This window comes from Cervus canadensis, chromosome 32 (assembly GCF_019320065.1).
Source record: "Cervus canadensis isolate Bull #8, Minnesota chromosome 32, ASM1932006v1, whole genome shotgun sequence".
Lineage (NCBI taxonomy): Eukaryota > Metazoa > Chordata > Mammalia > Artiodactyla > Cervidae > Cervus > Cervus canadensis.
The window spans coordinates 36,808,936-36,836,813 of NC_057417.1; the positions used below are offsets into that span (position 1 = coordinate 36,808,936).

The 27,878-nt window shown below is 52.9% G+C and overlaps 1 protein-coding gene across 2 annotated transcripts in view; it reads left to right on the forward strand.

The window, feature by feature from the left end:
• The window catches only part of TRAP1 (TNF receptor associated protein 1), a 51,503-nt gene that overhangs the window by 21,471 nt on the left and 2,154 nt on the right, over positions 1-27,878 (forward strand). The window contains exons 2-16 of one of the 2 annotated variants that reach the window (XM_043454791.1): positions 7,862-8,029; positions 8,797-8,879; positions 10,020-10,160; positions 12,992-13,063; positions 13,362-13,522; positions 14,319-14,428; positions 14,813-14,886; positions 15,559-15,714; positions 16,412-16,532; positions 16,941-17,010; positions 22,719-22,866; positions 24,308-24,493; positions 24,833-24,971; positions 25,570-25,655; positions 26,784-26,929. In XM_043454791.1, the coding sequence (XP_043310726.1) occupies positions 7,862-8,029; positions 8,797-8,879; positions 10,020-10,160; positions 12,992-13,063; positions 13,362-13,522; positions 14,319-14,428; positions 14,813-14,886; positions 15,559-15,714; positions 16,412-16,532; positions 16,941-17,010; positions 22,719-22,866; positions 24,308-24,493; positions 24,833-24,971; positions 25,570-25,655; positions 26,784-26,929 (1,861 nt within the window). The remainder of the gene's footprint in view (positions 1-7,861; positions 8,030-8,796; positions 8,880-10,019; positions 10,161-12,991; positions 13,064-13,361; positions 13,523-14,318; positions 14,429-14,812; positions 14,887-15,558; positions 15,715-16,411; positions 16,533-16,940; positions 17,011-22,718; positions 22,867-24,307; positions 24,494-24,832; positions 24,972-25,569; positions 25,656-26,783; positions 26,930-27,878) is intronic. The other variant, XM_043454792.1, reaches the window with a different exon arrangement.

Below are 27,878 nucleotides of genomic sequence, written 5' to 3' on the forward strand. Positions count from 1 at the left end.
GGAGGCTCCCTCTTTCTGGGATTTCCTCCCTTCACTTTTCATATTCTGTGGTTTTCCAAATCTCTCCTCTGGTTCTTTAGGCCGGAAAAGTACACATCATGTGTGTTTTCTCTTAGAGTTGTAGCCACCCTTTGTTGAACCTGCGCTTATTCTGCCCTCTTATCTTTGACTGTCCAGAATCCCCCTGCTTTGTTGACTCTCCAGGGCCTTCTGTAGTCTTCTTGTTTGTTGTTCCTAAGTTCGTGGTTGTTAGCCACGAACTCAGCCATACAGGAAGTGGCACTCCATGCAGTAAAGACAAAAGTGAAATTGCTCTTACCCATGTCACACTTGAGAAAGTGGGAGATTTGGGGACATGTAATTCCAGAAAAACAATCAGTGCATTTCTCACAGCTTAAAATAGTGTGTGTGTATCTAAAGTATGTAACTTAGATGCCATTATGAAGCAAAATCATAGTGAGAACTATGGCTGATCTATAAGAAAGATGGATTTTTTTTAAAGAAAACAAAGCGAAAGAACATACCCAGTGTGTTTTGACTCATGTGCCTTCCTTCATGAGCCCCTACTGGCAGTTGCATTTTCAGTTGATGCTTACTAGTCAGAATGGCCTTGCAGGATCACTACCGCCACCTGTTGGCTGATTGAACGTGCTTCTGCTTGAGTGTAGTGATGTTTTTGTTAAAAAAAAGTTTCAAGACTTAAAAACCCTTCTGCATCAGATGCTTTGGCATTCAGAGAAATACGGATGTTCTTGCCTTCAGAGAGTTTGACACCAAGCAATATAAGCTTATCCCTGCTCTAATTCGGTGAGATATTATATATTAAGACAAAGTTAATACAAGAAATGCCACAAACTGGCTTGTAACAAGTTTCAAATTAGTGGCATGGAAAATAAGTGCTCTAATTCATAGTAGGGAGAGATTACTGTATACTGGGAGGGAGGCCTGGTGACAGAGAGGGCCTCACACTGGGTCCTGAAGCAGTTTAGGGGGAAAGAAATGGCAGGTAGAGGAAACAGTGTGAGCACTGGTGGATGTGTGTGTCAGATTCAGACTATCTGCGCTTCCCATTCTGTGATCCCAAACCACCAAACAGAGTAATATGTTGTAGCCTGACACTGAGGTTTGTGCTTTTTCCTTTAGGGTGTAGGGGGAGCATGAGGACAGAGTGTGTTTTTATCTGGTTCAGGCAGGCTTATTGCACTGTTGGTTTATTCTTAAAATCACTGTAGAAAGTTCAGTTCAGTTGCTCAGTCGTGTCCAACTCTTTGCGACCCCATGGCCTGCAGCTCCCTGTCCATCTCCAGTTCCCAGAGCCTACTCAAACTCATGCCCATCGAGTCGGTAATGCCATCCACCATCTCATCCTCTGTCACCCCCTTCTCCTCCCGCCTTTGATCTTTCCCAGCATCAGGGTCCTTTCAAATGAGTCGGCTCTTCGCATCAGGTGGCCAAAGTGTTGGAGTTTCAGCTTCAGCATCAGTCCTTCCAGTGAACATTCAGGATTGATTTCTTTTACGATTCACTGGTTGGATCTCCTTGCAGTCCAAGGGACTCTCAAGAGTCTTCTCCAACACCACAGTTCAAAAGCATCAGCATTCAGCTTTTTTTATAGTCCAACTCTCACATCCATACATGACTACTGGAAAAACCTGAAGAAAGTTCAGTTAACCTGAAATCAGACCTGCTTTTGATAGTATATTGATTAATATAATCTTGGAATATAATGGAAAGTCTTAAAAGCCTGGTTGAAAATACGGGTTGCTTTTGTTTTCCCCTTTTCTCAACTCTGAGGATTTATATTATTCCAGTCATAAACAACATTATTAAATACTCAAAAATATTCTGAATATTAGGTGGGAAAAAAACCAAAAGGAATAGGAAAAATAAGACATGAGAAATATAATCTTGGAACAAGGAAGTCCTTTTCAAGCAAAAAGACTAATTTCCTTAGTATATAAAGAGTTCTTACAAATCAATAAGAAAAAATTAGTAGAAAATGATCAGAGGGTATCAACAGTCCATTAATGAAAAAGGAAATAGAAAATATTTTAAAATATGAGTAGATGTTCAGTTTTACTCATAAGAGAAATGTAATAGGAGAGAAATAGAAAAACTACAGTAAAATTTTTACCTGACTAATAAGCAAAGATCCAAAAGTTTCATAACAACGCCATCTTGGCAGTAGCATTTTGAAATATTTTTTATTTTGAAATATTTTGTACTTTACAGAGACATTATAGAAAGAGCACTCAGTCTTCCCCTAGTTTCCCCTAATATTGGTATCTTTCATGGCCATGGTGTAATTACTGGAAACTGAAATAACATGGACACAGTACTACTCAGCCATATGCCAGTCTCACTGGGCTTTAGCTGGTTTCCCATCCATGTCCTTTGCTGGCCGAGGACCCTCCATCCTGCATACTTGTGTCTCTTTGGTCTGTGTTGTTCCTTCAGGATCTCAACACTTTTGAAGAGTACTGGCCAGTTACTTTAGAGAGTTTCCCTCTGTTGGGGTTTGTCTGGTGTTTTCTTGATTAGCTTGAGGTGTGGTTTTGACGAGACCACGACAGAAGACAGATTGCCCTCTCACGCCACCAGGAGTTGCAGTATGTGGATACATCTCATTCCTGATGATGATGACTGTGGTTGCTCAATTAAAGGTTATCTGCTACTTACTGCACCATAAAGTACCGTTTCTGGCTTCAAAACCGGGGCAGGGCGGGGACTCTGAGATTGTGCAGATGTTCTTTTTGCAGTGAACGCCCCTCAGCCATCTGTACCTGTTGTTTGCCTGGTGGCGGTTGTCTGCTTCCATGATTCCTCTTTTACTGCTGTCAGGAAGAGGGCTTCTCCTCCGTTTATTGACTGTTTCTGCAAGTGCAGGCTTGTGTCTGCTTTGTTCGCCTGCTGACAGTCCACCACTGTCACTGTTGAGTTGCCCAGGTTGTCCTGGATTTCAACACTGGGAGCCTGTGCCCTCCTGGCGCGTCCCGTCACCACCTCTGGCACCCCGGGCATTCCAGGCTCATCCAGTGTGTTCTCCAGGGGCCTCAGTTTCTTCTGTGGGAGAAAGGCGTTCACACACTGGAGATCCGAGTGCCGCTGGGGGGGTGACCACCCACCTGTTTGCCCAGGATGCCAGCATTTCCTGGGAGGCAGGTCCAAGGCGGTCGCTCTCCTCGGGGCCAGGAGTGCTCACTGCTGTGGGGTGTCGCTGCCTCTGGGCCTGTCCCTGGACAAAGTCAGGAGGTGCACGTGTGTGTGGTCACACACTTGTATGCACCTTGACGTTTACTTCTGCGCTACACTGGTGCCTCCACTTGCAGCATAACAGGTTCACCCTGGCCTCCCTGCCCGTGACTTGTGCTCAGGTGCGTGGTCTGCTGCTGCTGCAGTGATTGTGTGCTGTCCTTTCTGAGCCTAGCTTTACAGTGTACGCTTAACCCTGGAAGAGCCCAGTTTGAACTGCGAGGGTCCCCTTATTTGTGGTTTTTTTCCCACTAAGTGGGTACTGCAGTACTGCAGAGTCTGCAGCTGGGTGGAATCCACAGTGTGGATGTGGTTGTGTTGGAGGGCCAACTGGAGAGCCATACTTGGGTTTTCAACTTCACGGGGTGGGGGGTTCCTGTGCCCTTAACCCCCACCCCCCACGTGACTTAGGTGGGTTCTCTCAGGGCAGCTGTGTTGTTCATCATACAGTTATGCACGTTTGTTACTGTTTGCATTTCGTTTTATGTTCTCCACACACACTGGTTGCTCTTAACTATTTTCTCTTTGGGTTTGTGAAACACGACCGTGGTTCTGAGAGTCAGGAGGGAAGAGGATGCTCAGAAATGTCATTTCGCCTCAGCTCTGCTCCCTCATCCCCACCCTTCTTTTCTCCATTCTGTTCCCACACCTCTGTTATGGGTCAAATCACAAGTCCCCCAAAGACGCTGAAATTCTGACCCCAGGACCTGTGAACAGGATCCTATTTGAAAATGGGGTCTTTGCAGAAGATCCAGTTAAAGATCGTTAGGGTGGGCCCTGATCCAATCTGATGTGCCCTTATAAAAAGGGGAATTCCAACCCAGGGGCAGACACGAGCAGAGGAGGATACCGCCGTCTCCAAGCTGAGGCGCCCTGAGGCCCCCGAGGCCGGGGAGGGGGTGGAGTGGGTTCCCCCCTGCAGCCCCGCCAGCACTTGGGCTTTATTCCTCCAGCCTCCGCAACTGGGAGGTGGTAGACTTCTGTTGTTTCCGTGGCCTCGTCAGGGTGCTCTGCCACGGCAGCCCCAGGAAGCAGACACCCCGGGTACCCAGTTTCTTGTGGTTTAAATCGTGTGCCCCCAGAGACGTGAGCATGACCTTATTTGGAAAGAGGGTCTTTGTCGATGTAATAAGATGATGTCGTATTGGGTTAGAGTGAGCCCCAAACCCAGTATAACCAGTGACTCAGGAGAGAAATTTGGACACAGAGGAGACCCCCAGGGAAAGAGAGGCTGTGTGAGGACAGAGGCAGAGATGGGGGTGAGGCAGCCACGAGCCCGGGGCTGCTGGCAGCAGCAGAAGCCAGGGCAAGGTGTGGACAGACTGTCCCTCGGGGCCCGGGAGGACTCGGCCCTGCCGGCACCTTGGTTTTGCACTTCTGGCCTCCAGAACCAGGAGGGATTAATTTGTGGTTGTAAGCCACCCTGTCCCTTGTTATGACAGCCTTAGGAAATGAATACACAATCTTATTAGTTTCTGGTTAATCCTTCCTGTTGCTTTTGTACAAACGAGTGGGAACGTGGATATGTCCCTGTATCTCCTTTCTTCCATGAAGGGTAAACATGCAATAGATAACTCTTGATCACCTGGAACATTATTTTCAACAGCACAAGACAGGAAACAGTTTAAACATCCATCAGTTGAACACTAGTTAAATACTCATTGATTACACTGGATTATTATTTGTTCATTAAAAAGAGTAAGCAGCTTTATGTGTACTAAAACAGAGCAGTCGCTAAGATGTGTTCTTTTTTTAAAATGTTATTTACTTGTTTATTTTTGGCTGCGCAGGGTCTTTGTTGCTGCACGGGCTTTTTCTCTAGTTGTGGAGCGTGGAGGCTGCTCTCTAGTTGTGATGTGCGGGCTTCTCATTTCAGATCACGGGCGCTGGGTGCGTGGACTTCAGTACTTGTGGCATGTGGCTCAGTAGTTGTGACTCCTGGGCTCTGGAGCACAGGCTGAGTGCTTGTACACGTGCTTAGTTGCCCCTTGGTATGTGGGCAAGGCATCAAACCTGTGTCTCCTGCATTAGCAGATGGATTCTTTACCACTGAGCCACCAGGGACGCCCTAAGATGTGTTCTTGATAAAAATATTTATGCACAGAAGACTGGAAATAAAATGTGCCGGTCATAACCCAACAGCCCCCTCCCCAGTCTGGGAGCAGGTTTAAAACAGGTGGTTTCTGGGGCTCTGAAAAGGAGAGGCGCCCTTATCCGCTAAATTGTTCAGTTTGTGTGATTTCTGGTTTTCCTTGGGGGTAAAGATGGCTTATAACTGGGCGTGAGGGAATGTGACCCGTTCTTTCCTGACAGGACAAAGAGGCAGATGATGAGAAAAGGACCGTGAGCAGGAGGGTGGGAGAGGAAGCGGGGCAGGGCTGCAGTCAGGGATCTTCCCCAGGGCAGGTGGCTGCAGGCCTGCAGGCCGGGAGGAAGGAGTGGGCCCTGGAGGTCCAGGCTGCTGCTTGGTGGAGGGCCTGGAAGGCCAGCCTGAGGCCCTTGGAGTTGGTGGGGTTGTGTTCAGGAATGAGTCCCCTGAAATCAGAAGTATCGAGATGGAGTTGGTGTCAGAAGATTAAGTAAGTTGAGTTTAAGAGACGGGCCAGGTTGCATGGAACAGTGTGCAGGCAGGAGACCCCCTGGAAGGCCAGGGACCCCAGGTGTGCCGGGGCGAGGGCAGTGGGAGAGCTGGGGAGGCCGGGGGCCCAGGAGCAGTGCACCCGGCGTGTCACTGCTGGAAGAAGGCGCCCTGGGACACCATGCGCGCGCTCATACACACACACACACACACACACACACACACACACTGTCCCTTCACACACACACACACACACACACACACACACACTGTCCCTTCACACACACACACACACACACACAGACTCTCTCTCTCTCTCTCCCCCCTTTCCTGAGGCCCCTGAACAGGGAGCGGTTGTTCGATGTAAGAATCTCTGAAATACTTTCAGTGTCTTCGGGCTTACGTGGAAGCGTCAGGAACACTGCCAGTCTGTGCTTCCGGGGCTGCCTCCCGTCTTCCTCCAGGGGCCGCCCCATCACTCCCAATCCCAGTGGTCCAAGTGCTCAGACATGGAGGGCGGTGCTCCATGGAGAACTGAGTCCAGACTGCATCCTGAGGCCGAGCCAGGTCTTGCATCCCACTGATTTCAGCCTGAAGTCCCCTCACTTTAAAGCAGAGGGTCCCCAGCTTTTGTGGGGAGCCAGGAGCACTGTCCCTGGGAGGGGAGGCAGTGTGGGGTCACACAGTCCGCTGGCGTCGTATGTCTCCTGCGTCAGCACCATCTGTGACCACGGGGACCACAGCAGCCCTGCCTTGGCTAGTGCATACTTGAATGCTGTAACCAAATGCCACTTAATTCCAGAAGAAATACCCGTTTTTTAGGGGGAACAGGTTAGCTCTATGGTGAACATGTACACCATACATGAACAATGCAGCTAGGCCAGGGATTAAATATTCAGACTATCTGGAAACTGAATGTTTTCTAAGTTAGGGTGGTTTTAACGGTATTCCTCATTTAGCCTTTAGCAAAGGCTAAAGTGTGTTATCTATAAATCCAAAAATAAGCTTAAAGAGAAGGCAGATATTTACACCTTGTAGGAATGTGGAAGCTGATAACGTTGATTTTGAAAGCCACGAGTTACTTCTAAATCATTCCTTCCTGACCGCCACACGTGCGTAGTGTGTAACAGGCACCTGCAGCTTGTTGTGGCCTGGACTTTGACATGGCGTGTCCTGTGTTGCGGAGCCTTGAGAGTGCCGGGCAGCGAGCCCCCTCTGCACAGCGCTGGCCCGTGGCCAGTGTCTTCAGGGTGCTGGTGAGGACTGGCTGCATCCTGCCTTTGGGTGGTGGGGCTGTGTGTCTTTCTTTGGCGTCCGGCAGCCACGCCGGGCCGGGGCTGCAGTGTCGTGTGGGTGGGTTTTCTTTCTCTCCGCGCAGTGGTTCCTTGGTCCACTGTGCTGAACAGGAAGTTACCAAAAAGGAGCTGGAGAGACACTGAATCCCGTTCCTAGTTATGAGGCAGAGGAGATCATGCCCTGGTTTGCAGACTTTAAATACACTAATTTAAAAGACTCTTGTGGACAGGAGAGGAAAGGACTCAATGAAGAGTCTTTGGAAGACAACGGGACAGTTTTGGAACATGCACATCTAAAAATTTGGCTTCCTCTTAGGGAGTATTTTTTCTCCTTTTTCCATGTTAGTTACACAGTAAGGAAGACTGGCCTGTCGTTATTTCTGGCTCTGGGAGGGGCTGTGAGCATGGAGGCACATGCAAGTTTGGTGGGTTTGTGCACCAAATTGGGGGCGCATGTGGGAAGTAGGGTCAGAAGGTACCTGCCGGTTCCTGCCGTTCTGCCCCGAGTCCTCTGCCTTCTTGGTATTTGCCACATGTGAGGCGGTGTTAGCAAAACTGCCCGCCAACTACTGGCTAGATGCCAGTGCTTGTCACTTGGGATTTCTCCGGGTGACACTGGTCTCTGGAGCCTGCTTTAGGAAGCCCACATCAGCATCTGCCAGGCCAGGTGTGAACAAATCAGGGTGTTCTGTCCTGTCCTGTTCACTCACATTCTTCCTCACGTTTGTCTTTTCAGGAAAACCAGTTCTGTGTCCCTGGAGGCCCCCAGCTCAGTCCTGGGGTCCCAGGCAAAGCCTGGCCTCGAGCTTCCACGTGGGACGGCCGTTCAGCTCGCAGGCTGCTGAGGACCAGGCGGAGGCCGGGCCCCTGCACTCGATCATCAGCAGCTCGGAGACTGTGCAGGGTGAGGCGTGGTGCGGGGTGAGGCGTGCGGCCAGGGGCCTGGAGTCCGCTGCCCCCTCGAGGGGGATTACTGAGGCAGAAGCAGTGCTTGAGGGAGCCACGCACTCACTTCAGACGGAGGAAGGGCTTGGTTGGAGGGAGGGGTCCCCAAAACAATGCCTCCTGCGTTTCCGGCTTCCCCAGCACTTCTGACTTCCATCCTGGCGCGTCTGGCGCCCTCTGGTGGTCACCGGGAGTTGGCGCAGGCGCCTGCACATCTGCTAATGATCACCAAGCGAACGGAAGCTCGGCACGGCCCTGCGTTCCCGGGATGTGTGGAGGGCAGGCTCCGGAGCCGGTCCTGCCGCGGGTCCATTTCTGGCTTTCAGATGAGACAGCAACAGAGTACTTAATGCTTGGGTTAAGAGGAGTGAGGTTTTCTCCTTTGCTTTCTTAATGATTAATCTGGAAACCACCTCATTCAAGAAGAGAATCTGGGGTCTGGTTGTGGAGGCAGGTCGACGGCTTCTGCGAGCCACGGGACCTGAGTCCTGCAGGCCGCAATCAGGAGGGTGGGTGCGGGCTTGTCCGCGCTTCTCGGGGAGCGGGGACCCCTGATCTGCTCTTCTGCCTGAGCCCCAGGTGCTTGGCTTTGTTTTTGTTTTTTTGTTCTTTTTTTGTTTACTGTTTTGAGAAATGTTTAAAGATTTTTTTGAATGTTGCAAAGCATGTTCTTCTGTGAAAAAGGACGTTAAACTTTCCTGGTTGCATTCTGTGGTTCGTTACTAGGTTCTGCTACCAAACATGAGTTCCAGGCTGAGACAAAGAAGCTCCTAGACATTGTTGCCCGTTCCTTGTACTCAGAAAAAGAGGTGCGTGCCTACTAATCACTCCCAGTGCTGGCTGGTTCTGTTGGCAAGACTGTTTCTGTGCTGTCTTGGGAGAATGCCAGCTAGTGGGTTAGCAGTGAGAAGGCATTAAATTTGGACAGGTACTGGTCTTGGCTACCAATGAGAGTATTCTTACCAAAATCCACTGGGGTTTATGGACAGATATATCCAGGTGATTCTTTGAGCCACACTGAACCTGGGAAGTAATGCATTTTGCTGTTAATTTAAAAGTCTCAGGTGTTGGTGTGGGGCCCTGCTGAGGTCCATTTCTGGGGTGTTGCTCATGGACTCTGGACCCCGGGTTCACCTCCCTCATCACCTGGCCTCACTAGCCACGATCTGTGGGGCTGAAGGAAGAAGACCCCTCTGTGTGGAGCAGAGCGGCAAGGAGCGCCCGGGGCCTTTGTGAGGAGACGAAGCTGCTCCGGGCTGACAGGCGGTGGTGAACCATCATTCCATGCTCGTTGTTGCTAAAATGCAGAGAATTTGAGAGGGGTAAAGCACAGCTTTCCAAAACGAAAGGACCTTCCAGGAAGTATTTCCAGGTCTCATCCTGCTAAACTCCATCCCCAGGTGGCCCCGTGACACCCAGCTGCTTCTCTCTTGGGGCCAGGTCAGCCCTCCCATGTGCTGCATCTGACTGTAAATGGAGGTTTATCAGAGGAGAAGGGCTGTGCATACCCTGGTCGGTCGTGGGGCCTGTGGCCCCCTTTTCTCCTGAACGTGGGAGATCTGGTTTGTGGCAACCCACTAGATTAAGTGAAGCTGGTGAGCCCTTCACAGAGAAGAGAAAATATGTTTTGAGGATATTTTGACATCCCTTGGCAAGAGCTGAGAAAGAAGTTGTCTCACGGGGCCCTTGAAGTTGGAAGTAACAGACTCCTAGCTCCAGGCTGATGCTGAGGAAGGAGCAGTAGAGTCAGAGGTGACAGAAAGCTGGACCAGGGGAACATGATCCACCTCCAGTCATCCTGCGGGCGACTCTGGGGAAACTGGCTTTGAGGACGACGGGAAGTCTTTATCTGGTTAAATGCTTCCTCCCCCACCCCAGCCGGTAACACTGCTGCAGAGGCTGCTGACAGATGGGTCCTGCAGCACAGCGTCTCATCTCCATTTCCGTAGGTGTTCATTCGCGAGCTCATCTCCAACGCAAGCGATGCCTTGGAAAAGCTGCGTCATAAGCTGGTGTCTGAAGGCCAAGCGCTGCCAGACATGGAGATTCACCTGCAGACTGACGCTGACAGAGGCACCATCACAATCCAGGTACCTCCCCCGATGGGCCGGGAGATGGCCTGCCTGTCCGTCACGTCTCTAGGCTCCCAGTGACCTGCTGACCACCTTTAACTGAATATAGTTCCCTGTGCTGTATACAGTAGGCCCTTGATGTTTACCTCCTATATGTTCCAGTTTGCATCTGCTCACCCCAAACTCCCAGTCCTTCCCTTCTCCTGCCCTGTCCCGTGGCAGCTGCAAGTGTGTTCCCTATGTCTGTGATTCTGTCACTATTTCATAGACAGATTTGTGTCTTACTTTAGAGTCACATCTGAGTGATATTCTATGATAACTGTCTTCCTCCAGTCTCTCGGTCCATCCACGTTGCTACAGATGGCACTGTTTCATTCTCACTCACGGCTGAGTAATACTCCATTGTGTGCGTGTGTGTGTGACACGCACACCACGTCTTTTCCTTCATCTGTCGACGGACATTTAGGTTGTTTGATGTCTTGGCTATTGTGAACAGTGCTGCTGTGAACATGGGGGTCGTGTGTCTTCTTGAATTGGAGCTTTATCTGGATATATGCCCAGGAGTGGGATTGCTAGATCATGTGGCAACTCTATTTTTAGTTTTTTGAGGAACCTTCATATTGTTTTTCATAATGGCTGCACCAATTTACATTCCTATCAACAGTGTAAGAGGGTTCTCTCTTTGAAGAGGAGCCCCGTCATTCAAAGATAAGCACTGTTAACATTTCAGTGTATGTCTGACTGGGTTTGCCTACATACCCAGACAGGGTAAAGAAGGTTTCTGACTGCGCTGTGTGGCTTGTGGGATCTCACTTCCCCAGAAAGGGATTGAACCTGGGCTCTCAGCGTTGGGAGCATGGGGTCCTAACCACTGGACCACCAGGGAATTCCCTAAACAGATTTTTAAACCACAGAGTATTTTTTATGTAAGGTGACCCTTGAACAACACTTGGGTTGGTGGGGCAGGCCCTCCTCACTAAGATCCACACACAACCTACAGCCTGTCCTCTGGATACCCGGTTCCTCCACATTTGTGGGTCTCCCTCTGGTTCCTCTGTACCCACAGTTCTGCATCCACAGACTCAACCAGCTGCTGTTGTTCAAGGGTCGGCTGTGCCCTTCACATTTTTGACCCTGCTTTTACTGCATGTTATTGTATATTCTCTGGTACTGTGTTTTAATCACAGTCAGCTGTTTGGATTGACAGTCTTACTGTAGACACAGCAATACTTCTGGTGGCTATTACAGTTTAAGGTCAGAAAGTGAGAAAGGCAGAAGTGGGGTTCACCAGGCGGTGGGCCTGAGGGCCGTCATGTTGCCGAGGTAGCTGCTCTGGGCCCTGCTGCCCACGTCTTTGTGGGGCGTCCGTCCCTGTGCGTCTCTTCCCAGCAGGCCTGGCTCCGCTGCTCAGAACGGCTGCTGCTCTGTGATCTTCTGTCGGCTCCTCTGCTCTCTGCACGTGTGCCTTTCTTGCCGGCTGCTGCTGTTGTTTTAAGAAACTTTATTGAAGTATGTTGATGTATTATCAGGTCCCCCAAGTTCACGTGTTCAGGGAGTTTGGACTAACACACACAGTCGTGGGCCCACCATATCACTGGGGTCATCACCCAGCATTCCCCACCCTTCCTAGCCCTCATCAGCCACTGACCTGCTTTCTGTTGCTATGGTTTTCTATTTTCTACTATTTCACATAAAAAAGGAGGTGGTCTCTTGAGTTTGACTTTTCACTTGTCACGGTGGATTTGAGAGTTCTCCACGTGGTCAGACGGATCAGTAGTTTGTTCCTTTCTGTTACTGAGAAGTGTTCTGCTGTATGAAGGCATCACAGCTTCACCAGTCTCTTCACCAGCTTCTCCAGGGAGCACTGGAGATGATAGGGATTGAGCTGCCATGAATATTTCAGTCTTTGTGTGGACACATGTTTTCATTTCTTTTGGGTAAATACCTTGGAATAGGATTCCTTGGTTGTAAGGAAAGTGTCTGTTTAACTTTAGAAGAAACTGCCAAGCATTGCCAAAAGCAGGTGTCCCATTCTGCGTTCCTCCTGACAGCACGTCCTTGACACACTCGTCATTGTTGGTCTTTAATTTCAGCCATTTTAGTGAGCAAGCAGGGTTTCTCATTGTAGTTTTAGTTTTCATTTCCCTAATGGTTAAAGGTGTTTGCCATTCATGTATCTTCTTTGGGAAATGCCTTTCAGATTTTTGCTCATTTTTAATCGTTGTTTGTCATTTTATTACATTTTAAGTTCTTCGTATAGTCTAGATTCGAGTCCTATATCAGATATACTTTGCGAATATTTTCCCCTAGTCCGTGACTTGCCTTTTTATTTTCTTAGGTAGTGGCTTTTGAAAGGCATAAGTTTTTAATGAAATGCAGTTTATCACTTTTATGTTTCATGCTTTTAGTGACCTATTGAAGAAGTCTCTACCTATTCCAGAGAGATAAAAGATTTCCTCCTGTCTTTTCTTCTAGAAGTTTCACAGCCTTGGCTCTTACACTTAGCCCTCTGATCACGTGGTGTCTGCGTAAGGGAGACGGGCTGGGCGCTGCTCCGCCTGTGGCTGCTGCTTGTTTCGGCACCATTTGTTCTTCCCAGCCGCAGTGGTTTGTCATGGAACCTTTGTCACAGATCGTGTGACGCTGTGAAGCTCTGTCTGGACTCTGTTTTGTCCCTGTATCTAAGTGTCTGTCCTCTGGTGAGGTTTTCCCCAGTAAGGCCTGGCTGGTGGAATCCACCTTTCCTGATAACCTGCTGTGATGTCACGGGCCGTGAGCGGGTCCGACTGCTGCGCTTGTACCTGGCTGTTGGCGCACGCGCCCTGGTGTTCAGCTTGTCTGTCTCCTAGGACACCGGCGTCGGGATGAGCCGGGAGGAGCTGGTGTCCAACCTGGGAACCATCGCCAGGTCTGGGTCGAAGGTGAGGCCCCCGCCTTCCCTTGGGTGCTACCGCTGCTCCCCTCAGGTCAAGCATCCTAAGGGCAGCTCTGACCAGGGCTGGTCTCAGATGTGCTGGTCGCCAGCTTCAGAGGACTGTCCTCCAGTGCGTTTGTGCCAGGAGCTCCCTGCGTCATCATGGGGCCCTCAGAGGTAGTTTGTTATTTGCTGGATGGACCAGCTGGAGTGGGTACTTTGCCCACAGCTAGAGACTGGCTGACCCCAGGTTCAAAGCCAGTCCATCTCCGTCCGACGCCCTTCTGACCAGCCTCACCCCGCAGGCCTTTCTGGATGCACTGCAGAGCCAGGCGGAGGCTGGCGGCAAGATCATAGGCCAGTTCGGCGTGGGCTTCTACTCGGCCTTCATGGTGGCCGACAGGGTTGAGGTCTATTCTTGCTCGGTGGACGCAGGCAGCCCTGGGTACCGGTGGCTCTCGGATGGGTGAGTGAGTGAGCGGGCCCCACATCACCCACAGAGTGTCCCCCAGACCCTGGGCCACCAAGGCCTGGTCTGGAAGCACCAGCAGCTTCTTGGGCTTTCATGGGAGGTCTGAGCCCTGCGCTCAGGGTCTTAACTCCTTTTGTTGTTGGGTCCCACTCTGCTCCAGGGTGGGTGCCTCTTCTGAGGGTGTGTCCTTGATTCCTCGGGGTTGTCAGGGTCTGGCCCCTGGCCACCCCACCTCCTGCTGGCCCACCACGTGCTGGGCTTGCCTCACGAGTGGATGTACAGGAGCATCTCAACTTTTCACGGAGGCTGGCACCTGCTATGGCTGAGGTCAAGTGTGTGTCTCCTGAACACCCAGACTTAATTTCTGAACCTGCATTCCCGCCCTGCTAGGGCACAGCCCGTGTCCCTCATCAGAACAGAGATTCCTGTTTTGTTCCATGAACATGGGGCCAGGTCAGCTGGGATGAGAGATGACAAGGCGCCCCCTCCACTCCAGCCCCGACGGGCCTCTGCTCTCCAGAGGCAGCTCCCGGCCGGGGCTCCAGAACGTGGAGGTCTCACAGGAGGGGGTCTCCCAGGGTCTGGTGCTCACCAGCCACCACAGGGAACATGATGCCCAGAGGCTGTGCTCATGAGCAGGGGCCCCGCACCCCAACCCCAGCGCCACTGTCCCCGGGGGAGGGTTTGCAGCTGGGTTCGGAAGCGGCAAGGCTCTGACTCCCTTTCTGTTCGAGTCCTGGGGCTGCACGGGCCATCTGATGGATGGACTCACCTCCCCTCTCCCTCTTAGCTCTGGGGTGTTTGAAGTTGCCGAAGCCTCAGGAGTTAGAACCGGGACGAAAATCATCATCCACCTCAAGGCCGACAGCAGAGAGTTTGCCAGCGAGGCCCGGGTTCGAGGTGAGCGTGAGCCTGGGCCTCTGGGGCAAGCTTTGTGGGGGCTCAGGGTCTCATCTTTGTCCCACTGCTGTGTGGTGTCACTGGCCACCTGCCCGGCCTGAGTCCAGGCTTCGGACAACCAGAGCGGGTGCAGTGCCAGGTACCCCCTGCTGTCCAGGTCTCACTGTTGCTACTGAATGTGCCCAGCACCTTCCAGGGGTCGCGTTACCCGTGAAATCCTGATTAGGCTGCCAAGAAGGTATGCATGTCTCAGGGTGGCCTGGGCCCCCAGACCCAGTTCTGGAGCAAGTTCTGCTCCCCGTGGGGGCAGGGCAAGCATGAAGCCTCCCAGAGCTTTCGTGTCTAGAAGCTTCCAGTATTCATTGTTGTTTATCTGTCTTCCAGATGTGGTGACAAAGTACAGCAACTTTGTCAGCTTCCCTTTGTACCTGAACGGAAGGCGCATGAACACCCTGCAGGTGAGGCCTGCTGCCTGCGGGCTCGGCGGCCACGAAACTGAGCTGCTGCCTGTCGGGCCAGCCAGGCAGAGGGGCCTGGGGGTGGCTGTCCGAGCCCCAGGGTGGGGTGTTGGGGCGGGCAGGGTGGTGAGATCTGTGGGTACACCAGGGAGTCACCTTCACGGGCCACACCCCGCACTCCTGGCTGTGTTCAGTCACTCTGCCCTCAGCACCGTCAGTTCTGGAACAGGTCACCCCGGCCCCCCCCAGAAAGAGACCCCCCACCGTCAGCAGCCCCTTCCCTGAGCCCCCAGTAACCACAGTCTGCTTCTTGGTTGCTTATTCTGGATGTTTCCTAGAAATGGAATCAGACGTCATGTAGCCTTGTGCGTCTGGCTTCTTACCATGTTTTCAGGGCTCGAGCTGGTGGGAGCGCCTTGACGCTGTGTCCCTTTCCGGCTCGATCGCCTTCCCTGAGCCTCTCACCTCCTGGCGGTTGGTGTCGGTCGTGTGCGGCCTTGTCCAGGTTTTGCCTCCGCGCTCTTCCTGACACTGTGCTGGGGACGGGGCACTGGTTTCAGAGCCATCTGTGCGTGTGTCCGTGTGTCTGTCCAGCACTGGGCACCGCAAGCTCCACCCACACGTTGTTGGGAAGGTTTGTCTGAAACAACGTCCCTGTTCCTCCGTTTCCAGGCGATCTGGATGATGGACCCCAAGGACGTGGGCGAGGGGCAGCACGAGGAGTTCTACCGCTACATCGCTCAGGCCCATGACAGGCCGCGCTACACCCTGCACTACAGGACGGACGCGCCGCTCAGCATCCGCAGCATCTTCTATGTGCCAGACGCGGTGCGCGCCCCACCCGCCCTAGCCCAGCGCTCAGGTGGAAGTCAGCCTTCCTGACTTTGAGTGCCTGGAGCCCGTTTCTCTCTGAGCATGCACACGCGTCCCCGGGACCTGTCAGGAAAGCACAGCCCTGGGCCCCACCTTAAGCAGGTCCCCGCAAGGCTGTGTGCAGACTGCAGTCCTGGTCGGGAGCAGGCTCGGCAGACGGCGACCCTGTGGCCTTGGCAGCCCCACGCCAGCGCGTGCTCCGCTGCCGAGTGCAGTGCGAGGGCCCATGGGTCACACTGAGACAGGCGCGTGGGGCTGGGCTCCAGAAGCTGCAGGCACGGCAACTTGAATTTCTCTTATTTTCCACAAGTCATAAAGTGCTCTTTTTTGCCTTTTCCTACCATTTAAAAATGGAAGAACTGTTCTAAGCTGCTTGAACGGTTGATTCGGCCTGTGGGCTCTAATTTGCCAACCCCGGGCCCCAGCAGGTGTGGCTCTGTTCAGAGGGTCCCATCGTGTTTACGGGAAGGGCGGCAGCTGCCCAGAGAGGCCCCGCCTGGCCCAGAGCCTTGGTGTTGGGGCCGGCCTCTCTGGGCACCACACGTACGCCCCAAATCTCCCGGCCCAGGCAGCCTCAGAAAGGGCCCCTGTTCGTGGCGCTCCGCCTCCGCAGGGCCTGCTCCTCCTGACGCTGCCCTTGCTTTGCCTCCAGAAACCATCCATGTTTGACGTGAGCCGGGAGCTGGGCTCCAGCGTGTCGCTGTACAGCCGCAAGGTCCTCATCCAGACCAAGGCCACCAACATCCTGCCCGCATGGCTGCGCTTCGTCCGGGGTTCGTATCTGTGCCCAGCATGTGGTGAGGCCCCGCAGCCCCGGGAGCAGCTCCTCCTGGGAAGGCTCACCTGTGCTGAGCTCGGCGGGGTCCGTGGGGGCGCCGCGTCCTCACAGCCCAGGCCTCCTCTCGAGCTTCCCACCTCCAGACACTGGGTTCAGTTGATTGATCTATGATAGTTTTATGATTTTGAGCAAAAAATCTAGGAGGTGGCTTTCAGAGAGTCCAGCAGGTGCTGAAATTGTAGAAACTGTCCCGGCAAAGGCTTGCTGGCCTTGCCTGCTTTTCTTCCAACCCCGTAACCCAGGTCATGACCTGGACACTGCGTGGGTGAATTCTAGGACGAGGGGTTGGGCAGGGAGGCCCCCAAGCGTCCCCTGCTCTCACCCACACATGGCCACGTCTCAGGTGTGGTGGACAGTGAGGACATCCCCCTGAACCTCAGCCGGGAGCTGCTGCAGGAGAGCGCGCTCATCAGGTGAGTCAGCAGACGCTGTGCCGCCTGGGCAGGTCTGCCTCTGCCACCAAAGGTGGGCTCGAAGCTGCCCAGCCTGGAGCGCAGGTGCCCGCGGAGCTGTGGCGGGGGCACGTGCAGGTCGCCTGTGCTCTGCCCCGTGGTGCCCTTTGGTTGTCATGAGGGGTTTGGGGACCGACGTGCAAAAGTGCTGCTGCCTCTGCCCCGTGTCCCTCCCACGGCCGAGCCCTGGCCCCCGGCCCCCGGCCCTGGGGCAGCCGCGGCAGGGAGGTTCCAGAGGCTGTCCTGGACGGACGAGGAGGAGGACAGCCTCAGAGCCAGGACATCTGACCTCAGTCCAGAAGCTCACTCATGGTGGAAAGGAAGCAAGGGCTGGGCCTGAGACCCACCTGGAGACGTCACTCTTGGAATCCATGTGGGCAGGGGTGGCCGTCCTTCTCGTCTCCCATCCTGATGGCGGCCGCAGCTTCCGTCTACGGAATGTTTATTCTCCCCAAGACTGTCCTGAGCCCTCCTGTGTGCAGTCCGTCTCCTCGGGGGCGGGACACCGTAGGGCTCCATGTCACAATTGTGGAAACCGAGTCACGGGGGGTCACCACCACCAGGGAGGGAGCCTGGATTTGAGCCCATGTCTTCTGACTGCAGCCACGTGCTCTGCCCCCCACAGCCGGAGCTGGGCTGACCCAGACGCTGGCGAGACCGAGGCTGCAGGCGCGGGTGTGTCCAGCCATTCAGTCACTGCTTGTGGTTTTCCAGGGCTGGGTTGTCATCTTTACCAGCAGAGTCGGCCTTAAGTGAAATTTTTTACAAGAAGCGTGACACAGAATCCATTTTCCCTAAGCCCTGGGAGAGTCAGCTGTGCGCTGAGTGCCCACTGGCCCCGCGTCTTGGGTGCGCGTCTAGAGGACACACTCCAGTCGGGGTGGCGGGGCACACCTGCCACTCTCCGCAGACCGCCCACACCACACGCCTGTCATGGCCTCTGCAGCAAGAGGGTCCCGTCCAGGGTCACACCCGCCTTTAGCTATGGCGTTTCTCTGGTCTGGAGGCTGGCTGAGTTCCAGTCATTCCCTGACCCTCGAGACCTGTGTGCATCTGAGGTCCCCGTGATCTCCTGGGGGCCCTGGTGAGGGTCTTGGTGCCCTGCTTGCTTGGGTGCAGCAGGAGTACCGTGTGCGTCCTGTCAGGTGGGCCGAGACGGGAGCTGTCCCCTCACTGGCGCTGACACTTGACTAAGGGGGTGTCTGCCAGCCTTCGCAGGTGAAATGCCTCTTTTTTCCTCTGTAATTGGTAATGATGTGTGGGAGTGGTGTTTTGTAGCTGTGTGTTCATTTCTTACACATCAGTTCAGTTCAGTCACTCAGTCATGTCCGACTCTTTGCGACCCTATGAACCGCAGCGCGCCAGGCCTCCCAGTCCATCACCAACTCCCAGAGTCTACCCAAACCCATGTCCATCGAGTCAAGTGATGCCATCCAACCATCTCATCCTCTGTTGTCCCCTTCTCCTCCTGTCTTCAATCTTTCCCAGCATCAGGGTCTTTTCAAATGAGTCAGCTGTTCGCATCAGCTGGCCAAGGTATTGGAGTTTCAGCTTCAACATCAGTCCTTCCAATGAACATTCCAGGACTGATCTCTTTTAGGATGGACTGGTTGGATCTCCTTGCAGTCCAAGGGACTCTCAAGAGTATTCTCCAACACCACAGTTCAAAAGCATCAATTCTTCGGTGCTCAGCTTTCTTTGTAGTCCAACTCTCACATCCATACATGACCACTGGAAAAACCATAGCCTTGACTAGACGGACCTTTGTTGGCAAAGTAATGTCTCTGCTTTTTAATATGCTATCTAGGTTGGTCATAACTTTCTTTCCAAGGAGTAAGCGTCTTTTAATTTCATGGTTCCAATCACCATCTGCAGTGATTTTGGAGCCCAGAAAAATAAAGTCTGACACTGTTTCCACTGTTTCCCCATCTATTTGCCATGAAGTGATGGGACCAGATGCCATGATCTTAGTTTTCTGAATGTTGAGCTTTAAGCCAACTTTTTCACTCTCCTCTTTCACTTTCATCAAGAGGCTCTTTCGTTCTTCTTCACTTTCTGCCATAAGGGTGGTGTCATCTGCATATCTGAGGTTATTGATACTTCTCCTGGCAATCTTGATTCCAGTTTGTGCTTCCTCCAGCCCAGCGTTTCTCATGATGTACTCTGCATATAAGTTAAACAAGCAGGGTGACAATATACAGCCTTGACGTACTCCTTTTCCTATTTGGAACCAGTCTGTTGTTCCATGTCCAGTCCTAACTGTGGCTTCCTAACCTGCATACAGGTTTCTCAAGAAGCAGGTCAGGTTCTCTGGTATGCCCATTTCTTTCAGAATTTTCCACAGTTTATTGTGATCCACACAGTCAAAGGCTTTGGCATAGTCAATAAAGCAGAAGTAGATGTTCTTCTGGAACTCTCTTGCTTTTTCGATGATCCAGCGGATGTTGGCAATTTGATCTCTGGTTCCTCTGCCTTTTCTAAAACCAGCTTAAACATGTGGAAGTTCACGGTTCACGTATTGCTGAAGCCTGGCTTGGAGAATTTTGAGCATTACTTTGCTAGCGTGTGAGATGAGTGCAATTGTGCGGTAGTTTGAGCATTCTTTGGGATTGCCTTTCTTTGGGATTGGAATGAAAACTGACTTTTTCCAGTCCTGTGGCCACTGCTGAGTTTTCCAGATTTGCTGGCGTATTGAGTGCAGCACTTTCACAGCATCGTCTTTCAGGATTTGAAATAGCTCAACTGGAATTCCATCACCTCCACTAGCTTTGTTTTTAGTGATGCTTCCTAAGGCCCACTTGACTTCGCATTCCAGGATGTCTGGCTCTAGGTGAGTGATCACACCATCGTGATTATCTGGGTCACAAAGATCTTTGTGGTACAGTTCTTCTGGCCAACTCTTCTTAATATCTTCTGCTTCTGTTAGGTCCCTACCATTTCTGTCCTTTATTGAGCCCATCTTTGCATGAAATGTTCCCTTGGTATCTCTATTTTCTGGAAGAGATCTCTAGTCTTTCCCATTCTATTGTTTTCCTCTACTTCTTTGCATTGTGATCACTGAGGAAGGCTTTCTTATCTCTCCTTGCTATTCTTTGGAATAGCATTCTGCATTCAAATGGGTATATCTTTCCTTTTCTCCTTTGCATTTCGCTTCCCTTCTTTTCACAGCTATTTGTAAGGCTTCCTCAGACAGCCATTTTACTTTTATGCATTTCTTTGTCTTGGGGATGATCTTGCTCCCTGTCTCCTGTACAATGTCATGAACCTCCATCCATAGTTCATCAGGCACTCTATCAGATCTAGTCCCTTAAATCTATTTCTCACTTCCACTGTATAGTCATAAGGGATTTGATTTAGGTCATACCTGAATGGTCTGGTGGTTTTCTCCACTTTCTTCAATTTCAATCTGAATTTGGCAATAAGGAGTTCATGATTTGAGCCACAGTCAGCTCCCATTCTTATTTTTGCTGACTGTAAAGAGCTTCTCCATTTGGCTGCAAAGAATATAATCAATCTGATTTTGTTGTCAACCATCTGGTGATGTCCATGTGTAGAGTCTTCTCTTGTGTTGTTGGAAGAGGGTGTTTGCTATGACCAGTGCATTCTCTTGGCAGAATTCTATTAGCCTTTGCCCTGCTTCATCCTGTACTCCAAGGCCAAATTTGCCTGTTACTCCAGGTGTTTCTTGACTTCCTACTTTTGCATTCCAGTCGCCTATAATGAAAAGGACATCTTTTGGGTGTTAGTTCTAGAAGGTCTTGTAGGTCTTCATAGAACTGTTCAGCTTCTTCAGCGTTACTGGTCGAGGCATAGACTTGGATTACTGTGATATTGAATACACTTATACATACTTTTCTTAATATTTTTACAACTTATTTGCATGATTTGATTTCCATTTTACCCAGTTATGTAAAGTTATGTTTATGGAGTTATGATCTGGTACTGTCATTGTGTGATGCCTGAACTGTCCCAGGCTTAGCGGGAACTCCTCAGGCTGACTCCTTTGCCCCATCCCCATCGTGCTTTGTCTTCCGCCTTCACATCTGCTCCCAACGGTGCGGAATCTGCCTGATTATCCCCAAGGTGTTTCTCTCCGGTCTTTTCCCTGAAACAAGCCTGCCCTCCCCCAGCTCCCCAGCTCCCTCACTGGCTCAGGCCCTGATGCCATACTGTGGGCTGCCCGCTGTCCCAGCCTGCACCCTTTTCTGGGGTCCTTGGATTCTGACACTCCATGCCAGGCTCCCCCGACCCCTGCCCTGCACGGACACCTCTTGGTCCCGTCCAAGCTGCTGTGGCTCCCCCACCACAGACGCAGGCGCTGCCCTGTCCTGTTCTGCCTTGTGGCTGATGGACCGAGTTATTCAGGATGAGAATAAAAAGAGGAAAAGCTGAACTGAACGTTAAATGTTATTGTTTCCCTACTCTGAAACAGATGGTAAGTTTACCTTTTTAAAGGAGAGGCAGAATACTTTTAGACATTTGTTCTCTCTCAGGTCTTGGTGTGGCGCACGGGTCTTCTGTTGCAGCACGTGGGCTCCGGAGTTGTGGCCCAGGCTCAGCTGCTCCGTGCCATGTGGGGGCCCAGCTCCCTGACCAGGGACCGCGCCTGTGTCCCTGCGCTGCCCGGCGGGTCCCCAACCACTGCACCACCAGCGAAGTCCCAGGGCAGAGTATTAGGGAAATAAAAACACCCCCTAATCCCACCAAAAAAGTTGTTCAAAATTTTATGCCATTATGTAATGTTCTGGTAAATACCCTGGTGCAAAAAATACCAATTTTGTAAAACTGTAGTGCACATACAGTATGTCCAGGATGAAAAGTGAAAGTGTTAGTGCACAGTCGTGTCTGACTCTTTGCAACCCCGTGGACTGCAGCCCGCCAGGCTCCTCAGTCCATGGGATTCTTCAGGCAAGAATACTGGAGTGGGTAGCTCTTCCCTTCTCCAGGGGATCTTCCCTACCCAGGGATTAAACCCAGGTCTTTGCACTGCAGGCAGATTCTTTACCATCTGAGCCACCAGGGAAGCCTCTATCCAGTATAAACCAAAATTAAAGTATACAAGCATGGATCATAATTATGAAAAATATAACGTACAACAAGTCGTTTTTGCATACTTAGTATATATGTGTACTCTGTAATTTATCCATACTGGGATTTTTCTGGTTTTTCTTTCAACTCAGGCACTTTTTTCATGTCATTAAGAATCATGTTAGAGGGTGTAATTTTTAATGGCGTGTAGTTTTCCATCATTCATTTCAACCTGTTCTCTCCTGCTGAACACTGAAGCTTGTTCATAGTTGTGTTCTATGTGCTATGGTGAAAATCCTGGTCCATGAATCTTTACCAGGAGAGCCACAAGGGAAGCCCTAGGGGCTCCTGCCTCTAGGGGGCGCCTGTCTCCTTAACTGCAGTTGACCACAGGTCACCCTTCCTTTCTGGTATGTTGTCTTCACTCCTCTGATTATTAGGTGGCTAATGTCCTTCTCGATGGCACCCCACTCCAGTACTCTTGCCTGGAAAATCCCATGGACGGAGGAGCCTGGTAGGCTGCCGTCTTTGGGGTCACATAGAGTCAGACATGACTGAAGTGCAGCAGCAGCAATGTCCTTCTGTTTGATGGTATTCTGTGAAGGTTGCTTTCTTGTAGTAAATGCTTTTCTGTTCTGTAGAAAACTCCAGGGCGTTCTGCAGCAGAGGCTGATAAAATTCTTCATTGACCAGAGTAAAAAAGATGCTGAGAAATACGCCAAGTTTTTTGAAGATTACGGCTTGTTCGTGAGGGAGGGAATTGTGACCACAGCTGAGCAGGAGGTCAAGGTAGGGTCTGGGTCTTGGGCCTTCCTCTGGGCGGCCTCAGACCATGGAGGACACTGCTGAAGAGCAGACACCTGAGCTTTCTGGGACGTGAGGATGGCCAGCCGCGCTCCCAGGGGTCAGGCCTCTGGACCCCACAAGTGGTCCCTGCAGGCCCGGCTCCTCCAGGACCCCTGCCTATGGCCAGAGGGGTGTAGGTGTGTGCCGTCTCCTCCCACAAGGGCCCGGAGGACTTGAGGTCACAGAAGCAGGGACAGGCGAGGTGCCTGGTTCATGGGTGGGGAGGGCAGCTCATCATGTGATGGGCAGAAGTCCTATAACACTGGGGCCAGGGATCAGATAACCGCATAATTACTTAAAAACAGTAAGACTGTTCGGTAAACATTTTGGGGCCACTTTTAAGTTGTAATACAAAGGAAGGAGGGTGACTGACCGCCTGGGGTCTCAGGGGTGCTTCTGCAGGCTGGGGAGGGTGGGACAGGCCGAGCGCCCAGGCTGCCAACCTGCGCATCTCCCCCACCCCAGCCCTTCTTACCCTGGTTGTCCAACAGCTCAGGCACCGCCTGCTTGGGCTCCACGTGCGCCCTCTGTGTCCGTGGGAGCGGCACCCAGGTAGGGGCAGAGGCTTGTTTGAGCCCTTTATTGTGTCTCGTGTTTGTCAGGATCCGTCACGAGCAACAGAGCATGAACTGAGCCTCTGCACCTAGAGCCTGGCTTGCCGGCTGGGCCCCCAGATCCCTGTCTGCTCCCGTTGCATCCCTACCACGTCACCCTCGTCGGGACTGTGCCCTTTGGGTACCATGGTTTGTCAGATGAGGCGGTGGTGTAGACGCAGCAGTTTATCGTCAGGGCACGACCAGGCCCTAGCCTATTGCTGCTCTTCCGTCCTCATTGATGACGCCACCCGCAGTCACATACACATCTCAGCCAAGCAGAGACAGACACACCGCTCCTTCCAGGGTCTGTTCTCCGAGTCACACGCCCACTTTGGTTAGCACACCCTGCTGTGAGGAGGGCTAGGGAGCGTGGACTTCACACCCATGTGCCCTGCTCTGCGAGAGACAGGGTCTGTGACTCGGGACAGAGGGAGGCTGCTGGGTCTAAGAGCGGCTCTGTCACGGACAGGGCCTGGCCACTCCTGCAACCGTGCACGTGGCTTACCCGGAAGGGCCCGCTCAGCGAGGCCCTGGGCCAGCTGGAATGGCAGGTGGCACCCAGGGGCCTGCACTGGAGTCCCCAGGTCCCCCAGACCCCAAGTCAGCCCTGTGTGCCACCCCCAGGCCAGGCTCCTGCAGCAGCTGCCTTGGCTGCAGACGCGGTGGGTCACCAGGCCAGCCAGAGCCGTCCTCCCTTACTGGAGGCCCCTGAGGTCCGTGCCCCTCAGTCGGGAGGCTTCCAGATCCAGGACCCGGAACTGCGGTGACCCGGCCTCTGCCACCTGCAGGAGGACATCGCGAAGCTGCTGCGGTACGAGTCGTCAGCACTGCCTGCCGGGCAGCTGACCAGCCTCCCGGACTATGCCGGCCGCATGCAGGCCGGCACCCGCAACATCTACTACCTGTGCGCCCCCAGCCGGCACCTGGCAGAGCACTCGCCCTACTACGAGGCCATGAAGCGGAAAAACACGGAGGTGGGTGAGCTGGGCCCCCTGCACCTCTTCTCCTCTCTGGCCAGGTCAGAGGGCAGGGGGCCTGAGCCCTGAAGGAGGGGCGTGCTCACTGGGAACTGGCGGCCTGTGCCGAGGACCTGGAGAGCCACGTGGAGAGCCGCCCACGGGCAGAGGTGGGCCTGGGCCACCCTCGATCCCCTCTCTAGGAAGTGACACGAAGGTCTCTCTACAACCATCTTCCACGTTCCTGCTCGCTGAGGGCTGTCTCTAAACCACTCACTCCTTCCAGGAGGCCCAGGAGCCCTGCTCCATCCCGGGCGGAGGCTTGCCCACCTGACGACGCCCTCTTGGCCCTCACAGGTTCTCTTCTGCTACGAGCAGTTTGATGAGCTGACTTTGCTCCACCTGCGTGAGTTTGACAAGAAGAAGCTGATCTCTGTGGAGACGGACATTGTGGTCGACCACTACAAGGAGGAGAAGTTTGAAGACGGCGCCCCAGGTCAGCTCGCTTCCCTACCCTCCGGGTTCAGATGTGGCTGGTGGCCTGGGGGTGGGTGAGGCCGAGGGGGCCCAGGAAGCTGGCACTGTTGGCCTCACGGCCTCTTCTGTCCTGCAGTGGTGGGTGTGTGTGTGGGGTTTTCTTTTCAACGTGTCTTCGTAAGACTGATCAAGCTAAGAGAATCAGAAGTTTTAAGGCCCTAATAAAATATCTGCATGTGGGTCTCAGGTACCCAAAAAGCATCCTTTCTGAGGTATGAATTTATCAGCTGTATTTTATTTTTTAATATTTATTTGGGTGCACCAGGGCTTAGTTCTGGCACTCAGGACCTTCAGTCTTTATGGCAGCATGCAGGGAACTTGTAGTTGTGGCATGTGGGATCTGGTTCCCTGACCAGAGATTGAACCCAGGCCCCCTGCATTGGGAGCGCAGAGTCTTAGCCACTGGACCATCAGCGAGGTCCCTCATCCACTTGCTTTTAGATGCAGAGCGTTTTGATAGCTTCTGTGGTTGTGCCTGTCGGTGGCTGGCAGAGTGGAGGGAGCCCACGGGGAGAGTTATGCAGACAGCCCAAGCTCACCCTTGCACTTGCCTGTAGCAGGAGACCGCCTGTCAGAGAAGGAGACAGAGGACCTGATGGCCTGGATGAGAAATGCGCTGGGGTCCCGTGTCACCGACGTGAAGGTGAGGCTCTCCGAGATGGGCCAGCGGCCAGCCGCCGTGACCCTCCGTGACCACACAGCTGGCCAGCCTGCCGTCTCTGGGCTGCTGGCCTGGCGGGTGCTCTCCCAGCAGTGGTTGGAGCCGTGGTGTGAGGCGGAGACCAGGCATGTCACTGCCCCCTTGCACTCGTGTGCCCTCTGTCATGTGTAGTCACATGTGCCCCGGGGTGCTGCTGACGCGAGACGAGCAAGCTCGGCTTTGCCTCCACTTTGTAGAGTAGGGGGAACCAAGAGTGAAGGTGAGCAGTTGAGGGCCTGGTGGGCAGAGAAGGGGGCTCCCCAGTTGGTCTGCCTGGTCCAGGTCTAAAGGGGCTGCAGTAGCTGAGGATACAAGAGCATACCATCCTGCTTGGGTTCTGAGTGGGGGTCTGGGTGGGCTTTAATGAGCTAGGAACCCACCAGTCCAGCTCAAAGCTGCAAGAGAGAGAAAGTCACCAGAGAACAGGCGTCACTGGCGCGGCTGCGAGCGAGGGGCAGGTGTCCGAACAGCCGAGAGCAGAGGGCAGACCCAGGGCCCTGCGGGAGGCGGAAGGGGGTCTCTGGGCCGCGCAGGCCGCCGGGCAGGGAGCAAGGCGGCTTCCGTAGCACACGTGTCGTGTCCGTGCTCTACAGCGGCGGCTCACCTGAGGTGGCCTGGGAGGGAAGCAGAATTCTTGTCCGTTTCCTCTGAAGGAACAGGCAGTGCTTCCGCAGGTCAGGAGGCCTGTAGCCTGCAGGGCTGCAGGGGAGAAGGTGTATTTGATGAAATAAAGGCCAGAGGGAGCCGCAGGGAGGGGCCGGTGAGAGCACTGTCTCTTGGACGGACAGAATTAAGGGAGAGAGGCGGGGCCTGGAGACACAGGGTCGCTGTAGGACTAGGCAGTGGCCCCTGTGAAGCAGAGACATACAGGTAACACCAGGCAGGATGGACCCTGGAGGCTAATTGATAGGTTAGAATTAGGCAGCTTTGCTGTGGTCAGGCCTCCTCTCCTTAGGGGATGATGGGGAGACAGGAAGGAAGGTGCATTACTGTCCTGTCTTGTCACCTGGCGAAGCCTCGTATCTGTCAAGACCCTGCCAGGGCTCCCCTCACCTCTGGCCGTGCCTGCAGGTGACTCTCCGGCTGGACACCCACCCTGCTATGATCACGGTGCTGGAGATGGGGGCCGCCCGGCACTTCCTGCGCATGCGCCAGCTGGCCAAGACCCAGGAGGAGCGCGCACAGCTGCTGCAGCCCACGCTGGAGATCAACCCCAGGTGAGGCTGCTGGGGCCTGTGTCCCTCGATGCCCAGGGGGCACGCGTGCTCGGGTTTCTGACCCCCAGGTATTCTTTGAGTTGTATGAGTCTGTGTTCTTTCACTTGTAACACATAGAGAAGTACGTGAAGCTAATGGATAGTTTGGTTAATATTTATAAACATTCACGTTTAAGAAAATTGGCCCAGAAACTGCTGTTTTCCTCTCACTTGAACTGTCCCGCCCCCCACGGGCAGCCACAGTCTTGACTCCAGGCACTTTGCATCGAGACACACAGCTCAGTTCTCTTTCTGAGCGGCATGTGAAGGGACCCCTGTGCAGCCTCCCTTTCCTTAGTCAGCCCGTGAGCCCGTCTGGGGTGACTGTGGTTTGTGTTCACAGCTGAGTCGTGTTCCGGGTATGAGTCTGCTCGGCACAGTAACTGTTCTGACAGACGCTGGGGTAGTTTCCGTTCGGAGGCTGTTGGGAGCAGACTGCTCTGAACGCCTGTCCTCCACCTGGGGCATGGGTGAGTCTCCAGGGCACGTGTCCAGGCGCGGAAGGGCTGTGTCCTCAGCTGGGCTGGGCCAGGCCCAGGGCTTCCAGAGGGCGAAGTGTCGGAACCCAGTCCTACGAGTGAGCCTTGGGCTTGGCTTTCTCCCAACGACTTCTTTGTATATTTCATCAGCTGCAAATATCTTACTTACTTTTCACCTGTCTGAAGATATCTTCTGAAGAGAAATTCTTTATGTAATTAATTTTAATGTAATCAAATGTATGCATGTCTGAGGCTTTCTGGGGTCTTAGGAAATCTTTATTTCAGACATGTTTCTTCCCCTATATAAAGCCTTTCGTCTTCGTGGAGCCTGTCTGGGATCCGTGTGGGGGGTGGGCAGGGATACACTTCGGCTTCATGGAAACACCTGTTGCCTGGACTGTTAACTGCTTAATCTCTCTTCTCCTGCTGATC